This window comes from Polypterus senegalus, chromosome 15, assembly GCF_016835505.1.
Source record: "Polypterus senegalus isolate Bchr_013 chromosome 15, ASM1683550v1, whole genome shotgun sequence".
Lineage (NCBI taxonomy): Eukaryota > Metazoa > Chordata > Cladistia > Polypteriformes > Polypteridae > Polypterus > Polypterus senegalus.
The window spans coordinates 22,062,408-22,088,344 of NC_053168.1; the positions used below are offsets into that span (position 1 = coordinate 22,062,408).

Here is a 25,937-nt window from a genome sequence, read left to right on the forward strand (position 1 = left end):
TCACCATCCATCCATTTTCTAACCCGCTGAATCCGAATACAGGGTCACGGGGGTCTGCTGGAGCCAATCCCAGGGCACAAGGCAGGAACCAATCCTGGGCAGGGTGCCAACCCACCGCAGGACACACACAAACACACCCACACATCAAGCACACACTAGGGCCAATTTAGAATCGCCAATCCACCTAACCTGCATGTCTTTGGATTGTGGGAGGAAACCGGAGCGCCCGGAGGAAACCCACGCAGACACGGGAGAACATGCAAACTCCACGCAGGGAGGACCCGGGAAGCGAACCCGGGTCTCCTAACTGCGAGGCAGCAGCGCTACCACTGTGCCACCGACCCTCACCATTTTTCCATATTATTCAATGAACATGTTAGCTGCCACTGTACAATTGCTGTGTCTCTGATCTAGACAATGAGAGTGTGGAAAAGGTACGGAAATTAGCAGGACTTCTTGTGCACACTTCCTGTAGTGGTTAGTTTGAGCAGCTGGTCTCACTTGGCAATATGACGCTAATAGAAATTTCATCCAAGGCCTTGAGTGGATTATATTTTAGAATTGATTAATTGAATTGAGTTTTTACTTCACTCTTTTCATGTCGAGCTTGACATACAATTGCAGAAATACATACATTGTTTTAGAAGTTAGCTGAAATGAAACACCAACAGGCACATGATCCCCCCAGGACCAGAATCAGGTGCCTCACTTTAGCCCACCAATAGAGCGCAAATCTACTATAAAGCAGATTATTTCAGAAAATATTGTTTGTGTGTGTCTCTCCCTGTGCTTCTCTGTCTTAATACATTTTTAAAACACAGTACGTCTTTAAATTCCCCTCTTCAGTAACTGGCTTTTTGAACCAATTTATAACTTTGGCCAAAATGAACAGACAATGGCAACGTCCATATTTCAGTCCATATGTAAAGACCCACCCTCATCTGAACATATTGATTTTGCCATTTTCAGCAAGCAGCATGGTGACGTTGTATTCAAAATCGGCATCATGGACCCCCGTGTGCCTAAAAGCTCCAGCTAAGCGGTTATTCTCCCAGTAGTGATGCCAGTTTCCATTACTGTCAGCACCAAATCCATAGAGGTTCACCTGCAAATATAAAATCACAAAAAAAACAAATATATATCAATGCAAATTTAAAACTTCCAAGAAATAAATTATTAAGTGGATTTAACAACATGCCAAGCTAGTTAAATGATTAAATTGGCCTTGTATGAATAACTGTGGGCATGGGTTACTAATGTACAAAAGAATCTTTCCAGTTCTTTAAGCCAACTCCAATTTTTGTTGTGGTGGTCTCCAACTGCTATGATTCAATGTATTAAAGAGCTTTTTGTAGGCCTGCTATGGCCACCCTGCTCTTGTTAGCTAAAGACAGAGTTGTAATCAACAGCAATTATTAAAAATTAGAAAGCAGAAATAAAATAATGCAGCACAAAAACCATACTGACAGAAGATCGTGGTCAGGGATTGGCAGATGGTCTAAACACAGAGTGCTGTGAAAGAAATTAATTAAATCTATCAAATCTAAAACACAAAGGCAAGAAAACGTAGTCGGAAAACCAAAGCAAAGTTCCTAACGCTTATATCTTCTTGGTAGCATCTTTTAGCTTCCTCTATTCTGAAGACAAGCAGAAACAAATTTTTAGAAAGGGAAGCCTATATAAGATGCACCACCATCTTTTATAGGTGTAACAAGATTGATGTGACTTCCACATAAAATACGGTTGTGGCCATAACAAAAACTAACACATATTGGCAGTAGCCAAGGTACAACTAGAAATAAAATGTCATTAAAATAGCAATACAAAGTGTGAATAACAAGAAAATGAGTGCAAAGTCAGCAAACATAAAATTCCACAATCATTACAATCACAAGAAAAAAAAGCTGGGGTGAAAAATACCCCCAAAAAAGTTGAAAACTATAACCAAAATTATAAATTATATTACAAACGTCTGAAAATGAACTAGTATTTGTTTCTCTTAACTATCGCTAACATGTGTGGTTTGCCTTTTGTAATCTGGGCCAAGGTTTGGATGCCAAGCACAGATGAGGATTGCTCTTCCAGGGTCATCTGAGGTATGACATACCACCCCAGGGTGAGAGGGGGCCGCTGTCACTAAACATATCTCCCCACAGTATTGAGAAGATGCCCTCTGAGAGAAACTGACTCCGCCCCTTTCATTTGGCCCACCACAAAACCCGAGTGCACTGGAAGGAGGCGTCACTTGTTGATATTGGTGAACCGCAGGACGGAGCTCTGATAAATTACCAAGGACAAGGAAAACCCTTTGTTTTGGAAAGCCAAGAAGAGGCTACTGTATACTTTTGTTGTGCTACAACGTTTTTCATTGCCTTATTCACCATTGAGCACTTTTTTTGTTCTTGAAAGACTTTAGTTGAATTAAATGGGGACGACTGGGCTGAGGCCTCGATATTCTATTTTTTCCCCTTGTGTGCTTTTTGCGTTCTCATGACTACAATAATTTTTGTTGTGCTGGTCTCCAACTGCTATGATTCATTGTACTGAAGATCTTTTTTGATGCATTACGGCAGGCTTTTTATAGGCCTACTGTGGCCACCCTGCTCTGTTTTATAAACTCTATGCTAAAGACAGAGCTTTTTTAAGGCTTTTTGTAGGCCTGCTATGGCCACCCTGCTCTTGGTGGCTAAAGACAGAGTTGTAATCAACAGCGATTATTAAAAACTAGAAAAGTAGAAATAAAATAATGCAGTACAAAAACCATACTGACAGGAAGACCGTGGTCAGGGATTGGCTAAACATAGAGAGCTGTGAAAGAAATTGATCAAATCAATCAAATCTAAAACACAAAAGCAAGAAAACGTAGTCAGAAATCCAAAGCAAAGGTCCTAACGGTTATATCTTCTTGGTAGCATCTTTTAGCTTCCTCTATTCTAAAAACAAGCAGAAAGAAATTTTAAAATAGGAAGCCTACATAAGATGCACCACCATCGTTTATAGGTGTAACAAGATTGATGTGGACACGTGTGTGACTGATGATGAGCCGGCGTCCCAACCAAGGTTGATTCCTGCCTTGCACGTGATGCCAACACGGTAGGCTCCAGCTCCCCATGACCCCAACATGGAGGAGGCAGATGTAGAAAATGAATTCTTTTACCAGATAGGTTCACATTGGGGTGTTGATTTAATTTAGTCTACTTGTAAAACCATATTTATCAAGTGTCTTCAGAGTAGAAAAGCGATCCTAACCCATTCAAAAATCTCAGAGTGATGCATGTTTGGTCCTACTCTTAGGAGTAAGAGTAAAACATTTGATCAATTTTCAAGGTTAGGAAATTACTCCTAACGTCTTCCAGTGTTTGGAGAGCTGGCATTTAGACAGATATCGGCACACACATAATAGGAAAAGCTGAATGTTTTAGAAACGCTGGACAACAGTAAACTTGCTTAAAGGTAACTCTTTGGCAGAGATGGAATAACATTAGTACCAAATCTTGTACGTTACATGATCGCTCCATCTACGTGGAGTACTATCAGTCCAAATGAAAGTGTTGCCAATGTTAAGTGTACAATGCAGCATTGTAAGAGTGATAATCTGTGCACATCACAACCACTTCTCAAATTTTGCACTCGGTGCAAATTTTGAACTTCCTTATAATGTATGCAATAATATGCAAATTTATACATTTCCCCACAGTACCATGTGAGGTAATGTTAAAGCAAGTTGCATTCATGCAAATCGGCAGCCACACAAAGATCATTGTGGATGAGCACACATATGTGAATCACAAGCAGTACCACCATTGTCAACACACAGGTGGTCATGGGTGCAGACTGTATTGTAGTAGCCAGCTTATTACCCTGAAGAATAGCGGGGCGGGATGTGTGATTGGTACATAAAGCTCTACAATATAATCCATGAGCCCCTGGAACATTCCTATTACATTTTAAAAGCCCGAGAAGGTTCAAGAAGGCAGAGCAGCACAGAAGATAAGAGGGGGACCATGGGGAGAGGCACAGTACAGGACAGTGGAGGACGATTGGGATGCTGAAACAGTGAACGTGACTTCAGAAACAGCACCAGCAATTTGTTTCAAACAAGTTTTGTTAAACTTGACTGAACATTTTTGATTTTAATAAAAAAAAAAATAAAAATAAAAAAAGAAATGGCGACATGGCTGGTTTCCATATAACTGTTACTTTACGAGGCTTTTCCCTTTGTCGTAACAATGGGAAGGTTGATTCATATGAAAGTTACGGCTGTGATCACCCATCCATCCCTCCATTTTCTAAATCTGCTTTATCCTGAGCAAGGTTACAGAAAGCTGGAGCCTATCCCAGAAAGCATAGGGCACAAGGTAGGAACAATGCCTGGGTTATTCATTGTTAAAATAAACGTGCCCGATTTTGGCCTTTACTCTCATCTGGTGTGTGTGTGTGTGTGTCTTGGTCTTGTCATCTCAGTGGTGTTAGTTTTTTTCCATATGTAGTTGCAAAACTGCAACAATTATGTGCAGCGTGACACTTGATAAGGTCTCACATTGTGCTAAATTAGGCTGACCAGACCAAAATGAAACACAAGTGTGCTAGATGCAAGGTTAAAATTAAAAATAGAAGAGCGCCTTATAAAAATGTACATGAAATTGAAGAGCAGTGGTCGGGTACGGGGTTCTTGTGGAGTTTCACGTGTCTTGTAAAAATGTAAAATGAATCAAAGAGCCTTCCCCCCACACCCCTTTACGTTTCAATTGGCTAAAAATTGAACATTTTAATAAATTGTGGGACATTTGTTTAAATTATGGGACGCACAGCATTAAACGGGATTCAATACATATTTGTCCTGAAAAAAACAGGACTTCTGGTCAGCCTTGATAAATTTTAATTGGTGTCAGAGGAGTCACATTTTTACTACATACACTCACGGAACAAATTATTAGGAGCAACTGTACACCTTCTTTTACTTTCCCATGCAATTTTCTAATCAGACAATTATGGGGCAGCAGCACAGTGCATACAGTTGTGCAGATATGGCTCAGGACCTTCAGTTAATGTTCATATCAATCACCAGAATGGGGAAGATATGTGATCTCAAGTGATTTTGACCGTGGCATGATTGTTGGTGCCATGTGGGCATCTGCTGATCTCCTGGATTTTCATACACAGCAGTCTCTATAGACCAGGGGTCCTCAATCACGGTCCTGGAGGGCCACAGTGGCTGCAGGTTTTTGCTCCAACCCAACTGCTTAATAAGAAGCTCTTATTGCTCAAGTAACACTTCTGCTTCACTTAGTTCTTGCTCTCGTTAAGATTTTGAACACTTATTGCTTATTTTAGTCTTAAACATCTGTATTCTTGATTTTTTAATGGTTCCTTATTAGCAATAACATGCAAAAGACAAAAGAGACCAGCATTTCTCCATTTAGCTTGTTACCATTTACTCCTGTGTGTATTTATCATGCACTATAGGGTTTAATTAAATACTTGAAAGGAAAGTGAAGAGAAAAAAGTGAAGGACTGAGAATTACTCCTCCATTTTAGCATTCAACTCATTTGGATGATATCCTTAGAAAGGGGAAGAAAATCTAGGATATGAGAATGGCCTGACATAGCAGAGTTAAAGCACGAACAAGCCGTGAAATTAAATTATTGGCAAGAATTGCTTTCTAATTAAGCAACCGGGTTAGAACAAAAACCTGCAGCCACTGTGGCCTTTCAGGACTGTGATTTAGGACCCCTGCTATAGAGTTTACCCCAAAACAAAAAAAATCTCCCAGTGAGCGGCAGTCCTGTGAATTAAAACGTCTTGTTGATGGGAAATGTCATAAGAAAATGGCCAGACTGGTTGGAGCTGACAGAAAGGCTACAGTGACCCAGATAACCACTCTGTACATCTGTGGTTGGCTGAGCAGCATCCCACAATGCACTGCACAGATGGGCTATAACAGCAGAAAACCACGTCAGGTTGCACTTCTGTCAGCCACATCTGAGCACAGGCTCACTAAAACTGGACAGCTGAAGGCTGGAAAAGCATAGCCTGATCTGATGAATCCTGATTTCTGCTGAGGCACATAGATGGTAGGGTCAGAATTTGGTGCCAACAGCATGAATCCATGCACCAGGCCTACCATGTGTCAATAATCCAAGCAGGTGGTGTAATGGTGCGGGGAACATTTCTTTCGTTAATACCAATCACTCATCGCTTGAATGTCACGGCCCATTTGAATATTGTTTCTGACCATGTGTATCCCTTCATGGCCCCCATTTACCTATCTTCTAATGGCTGCTTCCAGCATGATAATGCACCACGTCACACAGCAAACTGCTTTCATGAACATGACAATGAGTTTAGTGTTCTTCGGTGGCTTCCCCAGCCATCAGAGCTGAATCCTGGAGAGAACTTCGTGATGTGGTAGAACAAGAGATCCACAGCATGAATGTGCGACTGACAAATCTGCAGAAAGTGCGTGATGCAATCATGTCAACGTGGACATGAATCTCAAAGGAAGGTTTCCAACATCATGTGGAATCCACGCCATGTAGAGCTGAGGCTGTTTTCAGTGCAAATGGAGGTTCCTACCCAGTATTAGTGTGGTGGTCCCTAAGAGTTGGCTCACTGAGTGTACAAGGTCTGTCTATTAAATAGCAAGACTGTGTTTCTATCTCTTAAACAAAGCAGTGAAACCCGATTATGAGCGCTTGCCATGCAGGTTTAAATCTGTCTAAACCTACACAACAAACAACAACACTCTCTGCTGTTTAGTTGAATGTCAGTCACTGTTTAATGCAGCTGTGGTGGGCTGGCACCCTGCCTTGCACCCTGTGTTGGCTGGGATTGGCTCCAGCAGACCCCCCGACCCTGTAGTTAGGATATAGCGGGTTGGATAATGGATGGATGTTGAATGCAGTTGTGTTTCCCCTTGTGTGCCAGAATCGTGCTAAGTTTAAAAGCCAAATTTAGTAAAGACATTTTAATAAAATTGAACAAAACACCAACAGAATCTTTTCAAATGCTTTCTGAAGCTTGCGGGGAAGACTGCATGTGTCGTGTGTGTGTTTTTTCTAAATTGAAATTGGTGCTTTTGAGTCAATGGATGCAGTAAAGAAGAAAACATCCGATGTCTTGAAACGGCTGACAGGAACTGATCTGCCCTCACACCTCCGACGAGTGGAAACCAAGACTGCATTGGTGTGTAACTGCGAATGGGGAGTATATTGAAGGGGACAAGCATCAGAATTGTTATATAAATAAAAGTGAGTTATTGTGCAAGTCTCGTTATTTAATAGACAGACCTCGTATATACGTGCTGTAGCTCACTTGTAATTTGAAATAATTCTGATATTCTCTCTAATAAGAGAGCACAGAAACTCTGAACTTCAAATCCTGCCACGCTCTCCTCGAGGTAGTCATTTCAAGTGCTAGCTTTTGTGGTTGGAAACACTATCTCCATTGTTTTATTACTGTTGTAAAGTGGCGTGGGATTTTCTTCGACATAAAAGGCACCATTTATGAAACAAACATTAATTGATTGCTATTGAGGTCCTCATCACAATAAAGAGAGGTCACTTCTGATGAATGAAAAGTTCAAGGATTTGTACTCCGCATTTCAAGGGTTTCCTTAGTGTAAGACACTTTGAAATGAACAGCGTTGCTTGCTTACCTCATCACAGATATGAATTGCGAACATTAAGGTCAGCATCCCGGTGGACGGGTACCTCCCGTGGTTTTCCACCCAGTTGTCGTAGACATATTTAAAAAACTGGGGGCTGTAGATTATGACCTGCAATCAAAAAATAAAAAAGAAAAGCCTTTAATAATCATTGTGCCGATGAGTTTTCACTTTCACAGATTTAGTTTGTTTCAAGGAAGGAAGGAAGCTCTGTCAGCATGCAGCACCTCAAGACTTAAAACAAGTAAATTGGAGGTCAGTTTTCATTCCAACTGGTTTCTTAAGAAGACAGCTTTTGGTGTTATTTGGGTGCTGTTATACCACATCAGGCATTTCTACTGTGACAATTGTTTTCTTTTGATAGAAAAATCAACTTGTGACAGAGGGTTACACTAATGCCGATAAAGGGATTTCTTTTATGTTCCTAAGAATTACTGAAGAATGCATTGAAATAGCTTCTGTTTTTTATTTTTTTGTCTCGCCAGTACAAAAAACCCCCGATATATCAGGTCTGTCTGGAAAGTATCCAGTTATGTAATATGAATAAAATTGAAGAAGATACAAGATATGAGAAACATTTGTCACACACGTGCGAGTAGGAGTCAACTAAAGGGCCTGAATAATGGCAATTCCACATCCGACCAGCGGGCGGTGGGGTGCGCTAACTGTCCCTCTCGATTCCTTGAAGACCATTCTCGGGAACGCCCACAGGGTTCCGGCACCTCCGATGATGTCACTTCTTGTTATTGGTGCCTCCGATGACGTCACTTTCTGTTCAAGCGCCTCTGACGACGTCACTCCCGGTCCCCGCCTCTGATGACATCACTTCCAGTTCCCCCCACCTCTGACAATGTCACTTTCGGTCCCACCCCTGACAACGTTACTTCCCCTTCTGGCCCCGATGACATAATTTCCTACCTTGGCCTTAAAGCCGCCATCTTGACTTCATATAATCAGTTCTGTCTTGGACTCTGTCTTGTAAATAACTCTCAAAAAATTCCTTTTTGCAGCCAGGATATATTATATGGGTGGCTGCCCCAAACCTTTATATTTCATTCTTGTGACACATTGTACATAGGACGATGATGCCTCAGTCCCCTTCAAAGTAGGCACCTCATACAGTTCTCCCAGCCTCTCTTTCCACTGTTGTAAACTCTCTGCAAAATCCTTTGTTGGAATCGCCATCAGCGATATTTTATCGTATTTTCCTGAAATCGCATCCCTTTCAAAGGTGATTTTGGTTTTGGGAAAAGCCAGAAGTTGCAGGGCTGTAGGGAAGCCATCTTTGAAGCATTATTTGCACTGCACTCTTTTCTGAATCATCTGAACAGTTTCCGAGGATGAACGTTCAAGCTTAATGCAAAATCTGATGCAGATTCATTACTCTACTCGTCAATCGTTTTGAATGTGACGGCGACACAGCACACACGCTCGCTCAACAGCATTTAGCACCCCCACTAGTCCTGTGAAGTCGTCGTCCTTCACGAATGCACATTCCAGTCCACTCTCCTTGGCTGCCAGGTTGCATTGATGCCGAGCAAACTGTTCTCGTTGTATTAACAATGGCTGGACTTTTTCTGGACAGACCCCATATATGATATACCGTTCAACTCGCCTTGACGTATTTTTATGCATGACACTGAGCTTTTTCAGGTTCCCTTTGTCACACACATGCGAATAGGAGGCAGCTGAAGGGCTTAAAGAAGAAGGGTAACACATCTGCCCAGGGGGCGGCGGGGTACACTAACTCTCTTTCTAAGTCCCCTGCAGACCTTTCCTGGGAAATCCCACCAGGGACCACTGCCTCAACTCGGGGCATGTCACTTCCGGTCCCGGGCCCGAGGACGACATCACTTCCCCCAGACCTCCTATAAAGCCTCACTCCCTTCCTCTGGAATTCAGTTCAGTTTTGGACTCAGTCTTGCAAGCTACTCTGGTCTTACAATTCTTTACTTTTACAGCCAGGAACATATTATACGGGTGGCTGACCCAAACCTTTCCCATGTCTGAAGTCTCGTCTTGTTACACCTTCTATTTTTGTCTGTCTAGATCCAAAACACCCAAATATTTAGTCCAAGTCTGAACCATATTTTGACCTTTATGATAAACCAATAGGTGGTGTCTTAAGCAAAAAATGGTCAGAAAAACTTGAAGTTGTACACACTGCATCAGCCGACTGCAGGGGTTCACTCCCTAATCGGAGACGAGACATCAGAGTTACTCCTTTTTACAAAACTTTGAGAAGTGGTATGGACGTGGGCAAAAGAAAGACTGATGGGAATGAAAGTACAGAGGAAGAGAAAGTGAGGGGAGGTCAAAGTGGTGGATGGACAAGTAAAAGAGGATCTGAAAGAAAAGGGTCTGACTGGCAAGGAGGTGCAGGACTGAGCTGTTCGGAGAAGGCTGATCAGGCCCATGGACCCCACATAGAAGCGCAAAAAGATGAGGGGGGAGAGCATTGTTTGATGTTAATATTTTTGACATTTGATTCTTTACTGGTGGTTCTAACCATCTAGGAGTCACTCCAAGAAGTTTACAAATGAAACCGCCACATGCTTAAGGGGTTAATGCACCCCCAGATGCCAAAAACTTTTTTACTGCACTTTTTAAGAAAACATCACAATTCACCAATTCATATTATGTGATATCATCTAATGTTAAATCGAGGATTGTTTCTGTTCTGTTCTATGTATTGTATTGTATTGTATTGACCTCCTTCTTTTTGACACCCACTGGATGCCCAACCTACCTGGAAAGGGCTCTCTTTTTGAACTGCCTTTCCAAGGTTTCCTCCATTTTTCCTCTACAGGGTTTTTTTTTTGGGAGTTTTTTCTTGTCTTCTTAGACAGTCAAGGCTGGGGGGCTGTTAAGAGGCCGGGCCTGTTAAAACTCAATGTGGTACTTCTTGTGTGATTTTGGGCTATCCAAAAAATAAATTGTATTATATCCATCCATTTTCCGACCCGCTGAATCCGAAAACAGGATCACCTGGAGCCAATCCCAGGGCACAAGGCAGGAACCAATCCCGGGTAGGGTGCCAACCCACCACAGGACACACACAAACACACAAAGCACACACTAGGGCCAATTTAGGATCGCCAATCAACCTAACCTGCATGTCTTTGGATTGTGGGAGGAAACCGGAGCGCCCGGAGGAAACTCACACAGACACGGGGAGAACATGCAAACTCCACGCAGGGAGGACCTGGGAAGCGAACCCGGGTCTCCTAACTGCGAGGCAGCAGCGCTACCACTGTGCCACTGTGACGCCCATATTGTATTATATATCAAGAAAGAGTTACATTTTAATGGAACACATTTTTTTATGAAAAGAGCATCCCAATTACCCTAACCCTAATTAATGAACCTAATTAATTAACCCTAACCCTAATTAAATGACATTAATCATTTTACACACTTTCAATAACCCTAACCCTAACTAATAATTAATAATCATGATTAATTAATTAATTAATAAATAACCATAACCCTAATTAACCCCAACCCTAATTACCCTAACACTAATTAAATGACGCTGATCATTTTACACACTGCCAATGAATCGTAAAAACTATAAAAAAAACTACTGCAAAAATCTATTATCATATGTACAAGGTGCAACTGACGCCATTGATGAAATTCAGTAAATCACTGAACCAACTGCGCTTGAACACAGAGGCCAATGTTGATGCTTGCAGGCTAAGCTAGTGCAGCGGCTGAATCCCAGGGACAGTGAGGCTGATTCGCTAGGGGGCGCCAGTGGTTATGAGCTGGCTGCTCAACTAATATACGGCACGGACTGATCAGCTCCAGCGTGCTGGCGAATTGCACTGGGAACCGACTCTCGCCGGTTAAAGCGGTTTAAGGGTTAAACATACAGTAAGCGTGTGGGGTATCATTTTAGACTATTTCAAGGTCTGTGATTATGAATGTTATATTATTTTTGATATATTATTGAGCCTTTACTAGAAATCTAGCCCTTTATTGACCTCTATAAGAGGGTGAAAAATGACAATCAAGAATATTCACACTTTAAACATTTCAATTGAAGCACACGTTTTAATATTTCAAATATCTAATGCAATTGTTTGTGTTTATTATGTACTTGCACCTCATGAGGTACATCTTATGAACACGCTGATTTAAGAGTGGCTTACTCTATTTTAATTAATTCAGACTTGTTTTAATTGCATTCATGATGAATGCACATTGGCATTAACAGTATCAAAGGATCAGCTCCTCCATTGGCAATCCTGTTGAGTGCTTTTTAAGCACTAATTCTCAGACCGCTACGACAAAAAAGGGAGCAATTAATCTAAGAAAAAAACTGTTATAATGTGATGTGATAACTTAGTGTTAAAGGTTGTGGTGGTGCCATTCTGAATTTCACAGACAAGTAAAATCTGAAACTGCGGGCAGAGCGGATCTACAGCAGATTCAGAAAGTATTCAGACCACTTTACTTTCTGCACACTTTGCTGTGTTGTAGATTTACTGTTAATTAGATACATTTGCATTTTTGCCAATCTATCAATAACCCGATACGACAAAGTGGAAAGATGTTTTCAGAAAGGTTTGCAAATTTATTGCCAATCAAAAACTGAAATCTCTCATTCCTTTGCTGTGGCACTCCTGTTTGCTTTAATTTCCCTTGAGATGTGTCTGGAACTTATTTTGGAGTGCACCGGTGGAAAACAGAACTGATTGGACATTCTTTAGAAAGGTACATGTATACCCATTGTGAAAGGCGCTATATAGCGCCCGACCCGGCACAGACCACGCAGAGGCACGTGTACAAAAACGCACAGGCTTTATTTTTTCTTCAGCTGTGTGACACGTCTTCCCCGTGCCACACAGCCCAAACACAGTCCCAAACCACAAACTCACAGCAAACCACAATTCTCCACCTTGCTCCACCACTCCTTCCAGACAAGCTTCGTCTCCTTCTTCCTCCCAACTCTGGCTCACCGATTGGTGGTGGCTGGGCCCTTTTATAGCCCACCCGGAAGTGTTGCAGGTGATTAACCACCTGGTCCTAATTGCACTTCCGGGTGGGGCTGCAGGCTCGTCCAGCTGGGTTGTGGGAAGCAGGCAGCTCCCCCTAGTGGCCACGCCGGGCCCCAACCAAGCTGTGGAGGACTCCATCTCCCATGGAGCCCTGCGGGTGGTTGGGAAAACACCGTCGGCCAGGGAGACTGCCACCAAGTGTCCCGGGGGAGGTACTGGACTGTCCATGGCGGCTCCCCCGGAACATAAGCAGCAGGGGCGTCCCTGCCGGGCATGGGACCTGGCTGTCCTTCACACCATATATATAGAAAGTCTCAAATGGTCTCAAAAAAAAGAACTGGAGTGTAAGTTGGGGGAAAATTCCTAATGCAAGAAACTGTATCTGTCGATTAAAGGATTACATGAAAACACACTGCACGTGAGGACAAACACCAAACCATGATGCCCAAGGAACTCTCCATAGACCTCCACAATCACATTGTGATTAGGCATAGATCAGAGCAAGGGGATAAATCCATTTGAAAATTTCCCAGAAGTACAGAGAAATGGAAGAAGTTTGTAAGCTCAAGGTCTCTTCCTGGAGTTGGTCCTCTAGCCGCACGGAGTAACCAGGCAAGAAGGGTCTTGTTCAGCAAGGTGAGCAAGAAGCCAATGATCTCTTAAACAGAGCGTCAGACATCCTCTGCTGGGATGGAAGAACCTGTCAGAAGGAAGACCATCTCAACAGCACTGCATCAATCAGGCATTTCTGGTAGAGTGGCCAGACAGAAGCCACTCTTAAGTAAAAGGTATATGATGACCTGTTTTGAAAACATTAGGAAAAATATTCTCAGATGTGATGAGACACAAATGTAACTCTTTGGGTTGAACTCCAAGCACTGTATTCGACAAAGACCAGGCACTGCTAATGATTTGCCTAAGACAGATCTCTACAGTGAAGCACTGGCTGCTGGCAGTAGCAGCATCATCCTATGGGAGTGCACCTCACTGGCAGATACAGAGAGACTGGTCTGAATTGAGGGAATGAGGAATACAGCCAAATACAGAGAGGTCCTTGAAAATAAACCTGCTCCGGAGTGCATGTGACTTTAAGTTGGCATGATGGTCCACCTTTCAGCATGACAATGACTTGAAACATACAGCCAAGATAACGCCGGAGTGGCTTCGCCCTGTGACAGACAGCCGGGTCCCATGCCCGGCAGGGACGCCCCTGCTTCTTCTGTTCCGGGGGAGTCGCCATGGGCAGTCCAATACCTCCCCCGGGACGCTTGGTGGCAGCCTCCCTGGCCGACGGTGATTCCCTAACCGCCCGCAGGGCTCCATGGGAGATGGAGTCCTCCACAGCTTGGTTGGGGCCCGGCATGGCCGCTAGGGGGAGCTGCCTGCTTCCCACAGCCCGGCTGGACGAGCTTTCAGCCCCACCCGGAAGTTCAATTAGGACCAGGTGGTTAATCACCTGGAATGCTTCCGGGTGGGCTATAAAAGGCCCCAGCCACCACCACTCGGGGAGCCAGGGTTGGGAGGAGGAGGACTAAGCTTGCGGAGGAGTGGTGGAAGAGAAGGTGGAGAAGTGAGTTTTGTGGCTTTGTGCTTTTGGGACTGTGTTTGGGCTGTGTGGCACGGGGAAGACGTGTCACACAGCTGAAGAAAAATAATAAAGCCTGAGTGTTTTGTACACGTTGCCTCTGCGTGGTCTGTGCCGGGTCGGGCGCTATATAGCGCCTTTTACAGCCCAGACTTAAGCCCCATAGAACATCTGTGGGAAGACCTGAAGATGGCAGTTTACAGATACTTCCCATCCAGAGCTTGAGAGGATTTGCCAGGGGGAATGGGACAAACTGCCCAAATCCAGGCGCGCAAGGCTCGTATAGACTTACCCAAGAATTACTGCCAATTGGGCTTTTACAAAGTACCGATTTAAGGGTCAGAATAATGAGAGATTTTAGTTTTTGATTTTTAGTAATTTTGCAGACCTTTCTGAAAATACATTTTCACTTTGTAATTATAGGTTATTTTTAGATTGATGGGCAAAAATGGAAAATGTATCCTGTTATAATTAAATCTACAACACAATAAAGTGTGCAGCATGTGAAGGGGCCTGAATACTTTTTGAATCCACTGCAGGTCCCAGACTACTTAACAGACCATCATAGGTTTACAGGGTCGTTATCATCACGTGCACAGTACTGTTATTACTTGCATGCTCTGACCAACAATAAGAAGTTCTTTGGAATAGAAACTTGCTGCTGCCTTGGCTCCCACAAACAAACTGTGAGGCTCTCAATTTAAACTAAAATTTAACTAGCTGTCCCCCACGGCTGCTCCCATGTAGTAGTGAAACAGGACAAACTTTAAAAATCAATGGATGTTAGCACTGTGTCTGATCGTGTTCAGCTCTGATGGGAGAATGTCACCCGCGTGGGGAGAACAGCATGTGGCCGTGACATCTCTGGCAATCAGCAGCTACCCTCTAAAACACACGTAGCTCTGATCTCTCTCCAAAACGTGAAACGTTACTCCTTAACAATCTCTAGATGATAATGTCTGCTGAACAAACAGGTATCGGTAGCTAAGCGAAGGCAAGGTGCGCTCCAACAGGTGGTGAGAGGTAGAGTGACTCGAACAGAGGCGGGTGCGTGAGTGACGAGGGCCCCATCCCCCTCCCCTTGGCCTGCAGCCGCACTCACAGATTCTCGCAAATAAATCGGTGCCACAACCGAACTCTGACACTTAGCGCGATGAGAGAAGTCACAAAATCAACCAGAATGTTCAAACAAATTATAGAAAAAAATCCGATCTAAATCCGTTAAGCAGTTCTCTCGTGAAAAGCAGACATACAGATAGACAGACATTGGATTTGTTTTATATACTAGCTGATTACCCAGTGGCTTCGCTCACTGAGTGCAAGGGAAAAAAATTAAATGTAGTATTTATAAAATAAGTTAAGTAGTAAAAAATTTTGATAAAAGAATTTGAAGAACATATAAGAAGCGTATAAATTATTAAACAGTAAAACATTTCCATAAGAGAATTTGAATGATATATAAGAAGTGTATAAATTATTAAACATTAAAACATTAACATTTAAGAAGTAAAGATACATTGAGTACTACTGCAGTGGTTTTGGGTTTGCTTGACAACCTTGCGCTACGTGCCTGTGATATAAGAGAAAAATTATTCTGAGAAATGTGGACGCTGCTCTTCTGTGCTTAACGGGCAGAAGGTCCAAATAATTCCCAAGTCTCTCTTCTGTTTCTTTTTCCGGTTTCTTTGTGGTGACGGCCTGTGCCACCACCACCTACTCAAAGCATCCTGATGCACCAACATTGATGGACTGAAAGCCAGAAGTCTACGTGACCATCATCATCAGGTCCTTCCATGAAAACCCTAAATACAAAGAGGACTGTTTGACTTATGTTAGGTAGATTGCCCAGAGGGGACTGGGCGGTCTCTTGGTCTGGAACCCCTACAGATTTTATTTTTTTCTCCAGCCTTTGGAGTTTTTTTGTTTTTTCTGTCCACCCTGGCCATCGGACCTTACTCTTATTCTATGTTAATTAATGTTGACTTATGTTTATTTTTTATTGTGTCTTATATTTTTCTATTCATTTTGTAAAGCACTTTGAGCTACATTTTTTTGTATGAATATGTGCTATATAAATAAATGTTGATTGATTGATTGATTGAAGTCCGATACTTTACTTGAAGAGGTCGGTAAATCATTTTAGATGTAAACCCTCCATCTTCTTAAAAGAATTCATCACAAAAGCAACCTTGAATGTTGTGGGGTTTTAGTGACCCGAACTCACCTTAAGGGGCAGTAAGTAGCCGTGCACCACAATTTACCAAGAGAGTCATGCTTCGATGGCGCCGATTACACTCATTCGCAAAGATTTCCACTGTCCAAGGAGCCAACTGGGCACTTAAAGTGTCACAAACAATGCGAGAAGAGAGGATGCTGCCCGAAACTGTAAAGCTGTTGACCCTGGTAGAGCAGCCCGACATTCTGCGCCTCCCAGCGTCCACTTTGTTGTCACGACCCCTCGCCGCTGAAGGCGGTGTCGTCTTCACATTATTTACAGCTCGGCGCAGTTAAAAAGTAGAAAGACGCAAAGCTGTTTTCTTCATCTCTTCTACTATCAAGTACTGCTAATTAAAAAGTTACAACGTGGCAGCTTCCGCGACCGTCACCTGGACGAATAAATAAAACTTCTCTGTCAGAACGCGCCTGGCAGTGGAGTCCAGAGAGGAAGGCTGGGCGAGGGCGGCGCGGGGTGCACTTCTATGGGCTAGATCGGCGTGTTTGTGTTTACTTCTTTTCAATATCAGTACAATAACTCTCACACAAATAATAACAATTCGCAAAGACGATATAAAAATGGCGTCCACAAACGAAGTGATTAGTTCATGTATTATAATATGTTATAAGGTCATACTTAATTTCCGTTTCGCGTGGTCATACTCAATTTCCGTTTCAAACACGAAAAGAATTTTATATACTGTATATAGATATAGAAATATATAGGGTGGTCCAGATCTAATTATGCAATTTTCATTACGCTATAACTTATTAAGTTTATTACATAGAAAAATCACCCGAAAAATCCCGGACCATCGAGAAGTGTGTGAACTGACGACATGAAGAATCATCTTTGCGCCAAACTGGAATCGTCCCCGCAGTAAATCAAAGTCATCCAGACGATCTGGATGTGCATAATTAGATCTGGACAACCCTGTAGAGTTATAGATATAGATATGGATATAGATGTAACTTTATTACATTTATTTTGACTAGTATTTTGATTAAAGATACAAGAAGAAGACTAAACTTACCTTATCTTTGTCAGCTTTTATTCTGGATAAAACCCGGAAATATGTCCTGTTAAAATTAAAAAGAAAAGTTTCTGTTAGAAATGCACTCCTTCTCCCTGATACATATTTATAACTCTTAGAACTTTAGGAGGCGAATGAATGGAGATCTGGAAATAAAAAGCTTAGCAAGCGGTTTGATAGAACTACTTCTACTCAAACAGGAAGCTGCTGGCGGTGGGTTCAAATACCACCATGGTGACTATGTGCTTACATGTTCTTCTTGTGTGTGTGTAGCTTTACCTTTGGATATTTTGGTGATTCTTCCATATCCTAATAAATCTTACTGGACAGGTTGCCTGGTGGCAGTATGAATGAAGGTGTCCACTAGTGATGAGCGAAACCCGTTAAATTTGCTTCACCTCAAGTTTGACTAAATCACGCAAAGGTTCTGAAATGTCACCAAAAAGTCAGCAAAATGCATTGAAGTCCATGGAGGAGGAGAAGCTGAACTAGGTTTTAGGGGACTATAATGGTGCAATGATCTTTCAAGTGCCCCCTGAAGGCTAGACAAGCATCTGCCAACTATGCTGGACCGATTAAAGTGTCCAAAAATCTGACCTGAGCTATGAGGCAGCAGTGCTATCCAATGTGCCACCCCAAGAAAAAAATTAATAGAATTAAATATCAGAACAACAATAATAATAATAATACATTTTATTTATATATACATTTCTTGTAGACACTAGTCTTGATGTCCTCACAATGCCTCATGGCATGATGGGAAACAAGTTGGTGGAATAGGCACCCCATGTGGTAATTAAGTGGATTAAGCAGTGTCAGATATTGTCTTTGATTTCCAAATCCACTTTATCTACAGTTCACGCTTGCAGTGTATCTGTTTCCCTAGTTTAGAGAAGGCCAGAAAGAGTTGCATTGCATCTTTGTGGACCTGGAGAAAGCATATGACAGAGTACCTCGAGAGGAGCTGTGGTATTGTATGAGGAAATCGGGAGTGGCAGAGAAGTACGTAAGAGTTCTACAGGATATGTACGAGGGAAGTGTGACAGTGGTGAGGTCTGCAGTAGGAGTGATGGATGCATTCAAGGTAGAGGTGGGATTACATCAGGGATCGGCTCTGAGTCCTTTTTTATTTGCAATGGTGATGGACAGGTTGACAGGCGAGATTAGACAGGAGTCCCCGTGGACTGTGATGTTTGCTGATGATATTGTGATCTGTAGCGATAGTAGGGAGCAGGTTGAGGAGACCTTGGAGAGGTGAAGATATGCTGTACAGAGTAGAGGAGTGAAGGTCAGTAAGACCACCAAGACAGAATACATGTGTGTGAATGAGAGGGAGGTCAGTGGAATAGTGAGGATGCAGGGAGTAGAGCTGGCAAAAGTGGATGAGTTTAAATACTTGGGATCAACAGTACAGAGTAATGGAGATTGTGGAAGAGAGGTGAAGAAGAGAGTGCAGGCAGAGTGGAGAAGAGTGTCAGGAGTGATTTGTGACAGACGGATATCAGCAAGAGTGAAAGGGAAGGTCTACAGGATAGTAGTGAGACCAGCTATGTCATATGGGTTGGAGACGGTGGCACTGACCAGAAAGCAGGAAACAGAGCTGGAGGTGGCAGAGTTAAAGATGTTAAGATTGTCATTGGGTGTGATGAGGATGGACAGGATTAGAAATGAGGACATTAGAGGGTCAGCTCAAGTTGGACGGTTGGGAGACAAAGTCAGAGAGGCGAGATTGCGTTAGTTTGGACATGTGCAGAGGAGAGATGCTGGGTATATTGGGAGAAGGATGTTAAGGATAGAGCTGCCAGGGAAGAGGAAAAGAGGAAGGCCCGAGAGAAGGTTTATGGATGTGATGAGAGAGGACATGCAGGTGATGGGTGTGACAAAGCAAGACGACGAGGACAGGAAGATATGGAAGAAGATGAACCACTCTGGAGACCCATACTGGGAGCAGCCGAAAGAAGAAGAAGATCTGTGTTAGTTTCCCTCAGCAGGTTTGGGGTAAGAAGCGAAAATGCTGAAAAAAAAGTCATCAAAATAGGATGAATAGTGTGACTGACTTTATGCATTCTTGCAGGTCTTTTCCGAAATCCCAACACAAACATATCTCTCTCTATATATAAAAAAATCTAACGTCTGTCTGTCTGTCCGCTTTTCATGAGAGTTCTACTTAACGGATTTAGATCAGGTTTTTTGACGTCAGGAGTGGGGAGCCGGGCAGGGCCCTCTTCACTCATGCTCCTGCCTTGGAGTGCATCTTACATCCACTTAGCTAGCGAACAAGAAAACTACTTAAAGGATTTAGATCAGGTTTTTTTCTACAATTTGCTTGAACATTCTGGTTGAGTTTGCGACTCCTCTCATCATGCTAAGAATCATAGTCCACTTGCAGGAGCGATTTATTTGCGCTAATCTCAGACAGAGGCTGTGGGCCAAGTGGAGAGGCAAGCGTGACGTCAGGAGTGGGGAGCCGGGTAGGGCCCTCCTCACTCACACGCCACCCTCTGTTCGAATTGCTCTACCTCTCTCCGTATTTTGGAGTGTACCTTGTCTCTGCTTAGCTAGAGATACCTTTTTGTTTGTTGATTTTTAAAGTTTGTCCTGTTTCACTATTACAGAGCCAGACCGGCGGGGAACAGCTAGTTAAGTTAATAAATATAGGTGGGTGTGCAGAAATAAGTACTGGAACAGACCTGTATCAAGTCCATCATGAAATGATCATGGATGGATGTTCAAAGTAATTTAGCTGTACACAACAAAAGGCACTTACAGTTGCCATTTTCAATACTTCCACAATATAGCCACAAGAGGGCACCATCCAGTAAGAGAAGCCAGTCACATAGTTCATTCATCCTGCTGTTGCCTTCACAAAATATTTAGACACTTTTACTTTTTACACATTGTGCTGTACTGCAGCCTTGCGCTAAAATCACTTACATTCACCCTTATCAAGCAACACTCAATACCCCAGAATGACAAATCAAAAATGGGTTTGTAGCAATCTTTCCAAATTCATTCAATTTCCCATTGGCACAAGTATTCAGACCCATTGCTAGGTACTTTACTGAAGCCCCTTTGGCAATGATTCCAGCTTGGAGTCTTCTTGGGTCTGATGCCACAAGCTTCACACATCAGGATTTGGGGATTTGTCTGCCATTCTTCTCTGTCAGGGTGGGTGGGGAGACTGCCAGTGAGTGGGCAGCCATCTAGATTCATGTCTCTCCAGAGATGACTGATTCAGTTCAAGTCCAGTGCTCTGGCTGGGCCACTCAAGAACATCTGTCCCATTGTCCCTCAGCCACTCCTGTGTTGTCTATGCTTTGTGCTTTGGGTCGCTCTCCAGTTGGAAAGTGAACTTTTGTCCAAGTCTGAGATTCAGAGTTTCGTTAAGGGTATCTCTGTACATTTCTTTGTTCAGCTAGTCTCCCAGTCTCTGCAGCTGAAAAACAAACCCCACAGCGAGATGCTGCCACCACCGAGCCTTACCACTGGAATGGTATTGGGCAGGTGATAAGCCGTGCCTGGTACCCCCCAGACCGGATGCTAATCTTGGTTTCTTATCTCATTTCTTACAGCCTGAGAGTTCTTTAGTTTCCTTTTTGCAAACTCCAGGTGGGCTTTCATGTGTCTTCTGCCCCCTCTGCCATAATGCCCAGATAAATGATGATGTGTCGCAGTGGTGGTTATCCTTCTGGAAGTTTCTCCTCTCTCCACAAAGAGAGCTCAGCCGGAGTGACCACCAGACTACCACGGCTGTTTTTATAGGATTGTTCAGTTCTGTCAGACAGCCTTCTCTAGAAAGAGTTGTGGTCGTTCCAATCCCCTTCCATTTAAGGATTACGGAGGCCACTGCACTCTTCAGGTCCTTCAATACAGCGTACATGTTTTTGTGGCCTGTAACACAATCCTGTCTCTAAACTGCTGCTGGCAGTTCCTTCATACTCCTTCAAGCTCAGTTTTGGGGTCTTCTATAGAGTGGACTACAAGTGGACTCCAAACAAGGTGTACAATACAATCTATATATATATATAATTCACTAAGGCAAGACAACCATGGAAAGCACGCCGGAAGGGGCGTGGATTCACTAAGCCGCCGACAAGTGAGACACCTATGGCGCACGCAGGAAGGAGCCACGCCACCAACTCCAAGACCATTGGATACGACGACAACTCACAGAGCCACGCCCACCAACTCGGACGCGACGACACAGAAAAACCGGCGTCATTTATATTCGTCTGCCTTAGAGGTCACATGCAGCTCCGACCCACGTTGACTGTTAATGGAGGCATTTTTTTCGCGGAGGTGAATTGCCATATGCGGCGTAAAACTGTTTGCGAGGGTATCCCATGGGATCCTTAAAACGTTCCTTTACAACTGAGGTTAAAACACAATGAAGTGAGCAGTCTTTAAAAAACGAGTTTTCGGTTACGACGCACGACGCGTGCACTATAGCAAACTGTTTTACACGCTACATACAGCAATTCGCATCCACAACAAACATGCGTCTTCTTAGATACTCCTGCACTTTGTACACACCCCCCTCCCACCGTGGTCGGGTGTCTTGGTGGATTATATATAGAAAGGCAGCCAAAACCGCACAGAGCAATGAAAAGTCTACGTGAGTCACAGGTGCATCTGGACTGTACAAAGACTCGAGTGACGAGTTGGAGGTGGGCACATGAGCAGGCAGTGTATACTGAACGAGAAACCAGCAGACTAGCATGACGGAGGGAGCGGAGTGGATGTCCTTCTCCTCTCCTCCCGTTCCACCCTGAGCCGCCGCACGGACGATTGTGTGTTGGTTCGTTCCGCATTGGTTAAAACCCAATGAAGGAAGCAGTCTTTAAAACCAATAAGCCCTGTGCCTCTGTTTCATTACCGCCTCACCTGCTTCACCAATGCAGGCCCCGCAACAGACGATCCGCGGCGTCATTCCCATGACCCGCCGGGCAGCCAACCGGGTAACCAAAGTCTTTGGGTTCAGGGGGGAGTATGGTTACAAAGCTGAAACTTAAAGGAATTGACGGAAGGGCACCACCAGGTGTGGAGCCTTTCGCTTCATTTGACTCAACACAGGAAACCTCACCCGCCCGACACGGACAGGATTGACAGATTGATAGCTCTTTCTCGATTCTGTGGGTGGTGGTGCATGGCAGTTCTTAGTTGGTGGAGCGATTTGGCTGGTTATTTCCAAAACAACGAGACTCCCACCTGCCAAATAGTTACACGACCCAACAGCGGTCGGCCCCAAATTTTAGAGGGACAAGTGGCTTTCAGCCACGTGAGATTGAGCATTAACAGGTCTGTGATGCACTTGTATGTCCGGTACTGCACGCGCGCTACACTGAATGGATCAACGTGTGTCTACCCGGCGTGGGTATGGATTAACGTGGGTCTACCCGGCGTGGGTAAGCCGTTGAACCCCATTCATGATGGAGACCGTGGCTTCCAATTGTTCCCCACGAACGAGAAATTCCCAGTACGTGCGGGTCATACGCTCGCACTGATTACGTCCCTGCCCTTTGTAAAGCCCCCCATGGTCGGGTGACTTGGTGGATTATATATAAAAAAGCAGCCAGAACCGCAAAGAACAATGAAAAATCAATGTGAAAACCGACTGAGGCGGTGTTTGGAAAATTAACAGTCAACGTGACTCACAGGTGCGTGTGGACTGTACACAGACGAAAGCGACTCAGGTAGGGAGTTGGGGCGGGCAGATAAGTGGGCAGTGCGTACTGAACGAGCCGCTCAACCCCGCCCTTCGCTTTGAAGGAGAAAGCGCGACGGCGCTCCTCCGGTTTTCAGTCACGGACAATTGTATGTTGGTTCGTAGCGTGCATTGTTGCAATGTTACTTTTCTTGGTGGTTTATTAAATTACGGATTTTTCAAATGTTTATTTTTTCCTCTGAGCTTAAAAATCATTTAAAAAGCGGCCTGATTATGCGGCATATGCTACGCCGCGGGTTGGCTAGTACAATTTGTTTTTGTATAGCCCAAAATCACACAAGGAGTGCTGCAGTGGGCTTTAACAGGCCCCCCAGCCTTGACCCTCTAAGACAAGAAAAAACCCTTGTAGGAAAAATAGTGGAAGAAACCTTAGGAAAGGCAATTCAGAGAGAGACCCCTCTCCAGGTAGTTTGGGCATGCAGTGGGGTCAATACAATACAATACACAGAACAGAACACAAGTAATGCTCAATCTATATATATTATTCACTAAGTCGATGGCAAGACAGAGCCACGCCCGGCAACTCACAGAGCCCCGCCCACCAACAATTCACTAAGCGGCCGACCATGGCACACAAGACAGACCATGTGATATGCACGACAGAGCCCCGCCCACCAACAATTCGAGCGAAAGCGAAAGCATTTGCCAAGAATGTTTTCATTAATCAAGAACGAAAGTCGGAGTTCGAAGACGATCAGATACCGTCGTAGTTCCGACCATAAACGAGGTCCTCCAGTTTTCAGTCACGGACAATTGTATGTTGCTCTCTCCAAAGTTCCATCTTTTCATTCACTTACAGTCGTATCCTCAAACCCACCCCGTTTGGACATCTGTGTCTTTCAGGAAGTGTTCGCCCATCAGTACATAATTATAGGGCGTATGCTACACCGCGGGTTGGCTAGTACAATATAAGAGAGCAATAGAAATATTACAAGTACAGATCAGAATTCAACAGTAAACAGTGGAAACATCTCAGTGATGATCAGTAGGAGATGCACTTGACCCAAATTTCAAGTTTTATAGCAAAATGGTCTGAATACTTGTGACAATGGGGTATTTCAGTTTGTTATTTTTAGTAAATTTACAAAAATTTCAAAAATCTAGTTTCCACTTTGTCATTCTGGGGTATTGAGAGTTGTCTGATGAGGAAAAAAAAATAATTTAAATGATTTTGGCATAAGGCTGCAGCATAGCAAAATGTGAAGAAGTAATGGGGTCTGAAGACTTTCTGGAGGCACTTTATTTATTTCTATAAGGTCTGTTAGAAGAACTTATTGAACACACACTGGACACATCTGTCAATAAACACAGCAAGACCCCCCCGGTGATTCAGTGATTGCTGCTGCTTCTGCTTTTATGGACCTTGCTCCATTTCCAAGTCCTGTCTTTGTATTTGTAGCTTTTGTGTTTGTGCGGCCATTCTCTGGGTATTTCAGTTTTCCTACAGATCCAAATGATACTCCTGTTATGTTAAAAGGTGACTATGAATTGACTCAGACTATGTATGTGAATCTATCTATCTATCTATTAGATAGATCAGGGGTGGGCAATGTCGGTCCTGGTTGGGGGGGGGTTGCAGTGGCTGCAGGTTTTTCTTCCAACCCAGTTTCTTAATGAGAAGTCAACTATTGCTGATGAAGCACTTATTGCTAAAATTACATTTTGAGGTTTCATTTTGGTGGTCTCACTTGTTAAGGTTCCCCACCCTTAATTGCTTATTTCAATCTTAAACAGCTGCATTCACTGCTTTAATGGCTCCTTATGAGCAACAACATGTAAATGACAAAGGAGCCAGCACTTTTCCACCTAGCTTGTTCCCATTTACAACTGTGTGTGTTCATCATGCACTGCTGAATAGAAAATGTGACAGACTGAAAATTATCCATTTTAGGCTTCAAATCATTTGGATGATATTCTTGGAAAGGAAAAAAATCTACGATATAAGAACTTTACATTGCAGTCTAACAAGCCATAAAATAAAATAAGGTCTGAGTTTGGCAAGGATTGGTTTATAATTAAGCAATTGGGTTGGAATGAAAACCTGCAGCCACTGTGGCCCTCCAGGACCGACTTTGCCTACCCCGAGATAGATAGATAGGTTTTAGTATAGTAGGCAGGATAAGATAGATAGATAGATTTTAGTATAGTAGGCAGGATAAGATAGATAGATAGATTTTAGTATAGTAGGCAGGATAAGATAGATAGATAAATATATTTTAGTATAGTACGCAGGATAAGATAGATAGATAGATTTTAGTATAGTAGGCAGGATAAGATAGATAGATAGATAGTTTAGATAGATAGTAGGCAGGATAAGATAGGCAGGATAAGGTAGATAGATAGATTTTAGTATAGTAGGCAGGATAAGATAGATAGATAGATAGATAGATAGATTTTAGTATAGTAGGCAGGATAAGATAGATAGATAGATTTTAGTATAGTAGGCAGGATAAGATAGATAGATAGATAGATTTTAGTATAGTAGGCAGGATAAGATAGATAGATTTTAGTATAGTAGGCAGGATAAGATAGATAGATAGATAGATAGATAGATTTTAGTATAGTAAGCAGGATAAGATAGATAGATAGATAGATAGCTTTAATTTATAGTAGGCAGGATAAAATAAGCACTTTGTTATTTCTTTTACACAAATTAGAAAATGGTGTAACATTCATGTGCATTTGCGCATGGGGTTCATTGTTTTG

General features: G+C 43.1%; 1 protein-coding gene across 2 annotated transcripts in view; it reads right to left on the reverse strand.

Moving 5' to 3' along the window:
* Positions 1–289: 289 nt before the first annotated feature.
* Positions 290–25,937, reverse strand: part of LOC120515892 (CMP-N-acetylneuraminate-beta-galactosamide-alpha-2,3-sialyltransferase 1-like) — a 364,360-nt gene continuing 338,712 nt past the window's right edge. For both annotated transcript variants that reach the window (XM_039737251.1, XM_039737250.1), the window contains 3 exons: positions 17,507–17,552; positions 7,659–7,778; positions 290–1,105 (listed from right to left, as the gene is read on the reverse strand). In XM_039737251.1, coding sequence (XP_039593185.1) covers positions 938–1,105; positions 7,659–7,778; positions 17,507–17,552 — 334 coding nt within the window. In that variant the 3' untranslated portion in view covers positions 290–937. The remainder of the gene's footprint in view (positions 1,106–7,658; positions 7,779–17,506; positions 17,553–25,937) is intronic.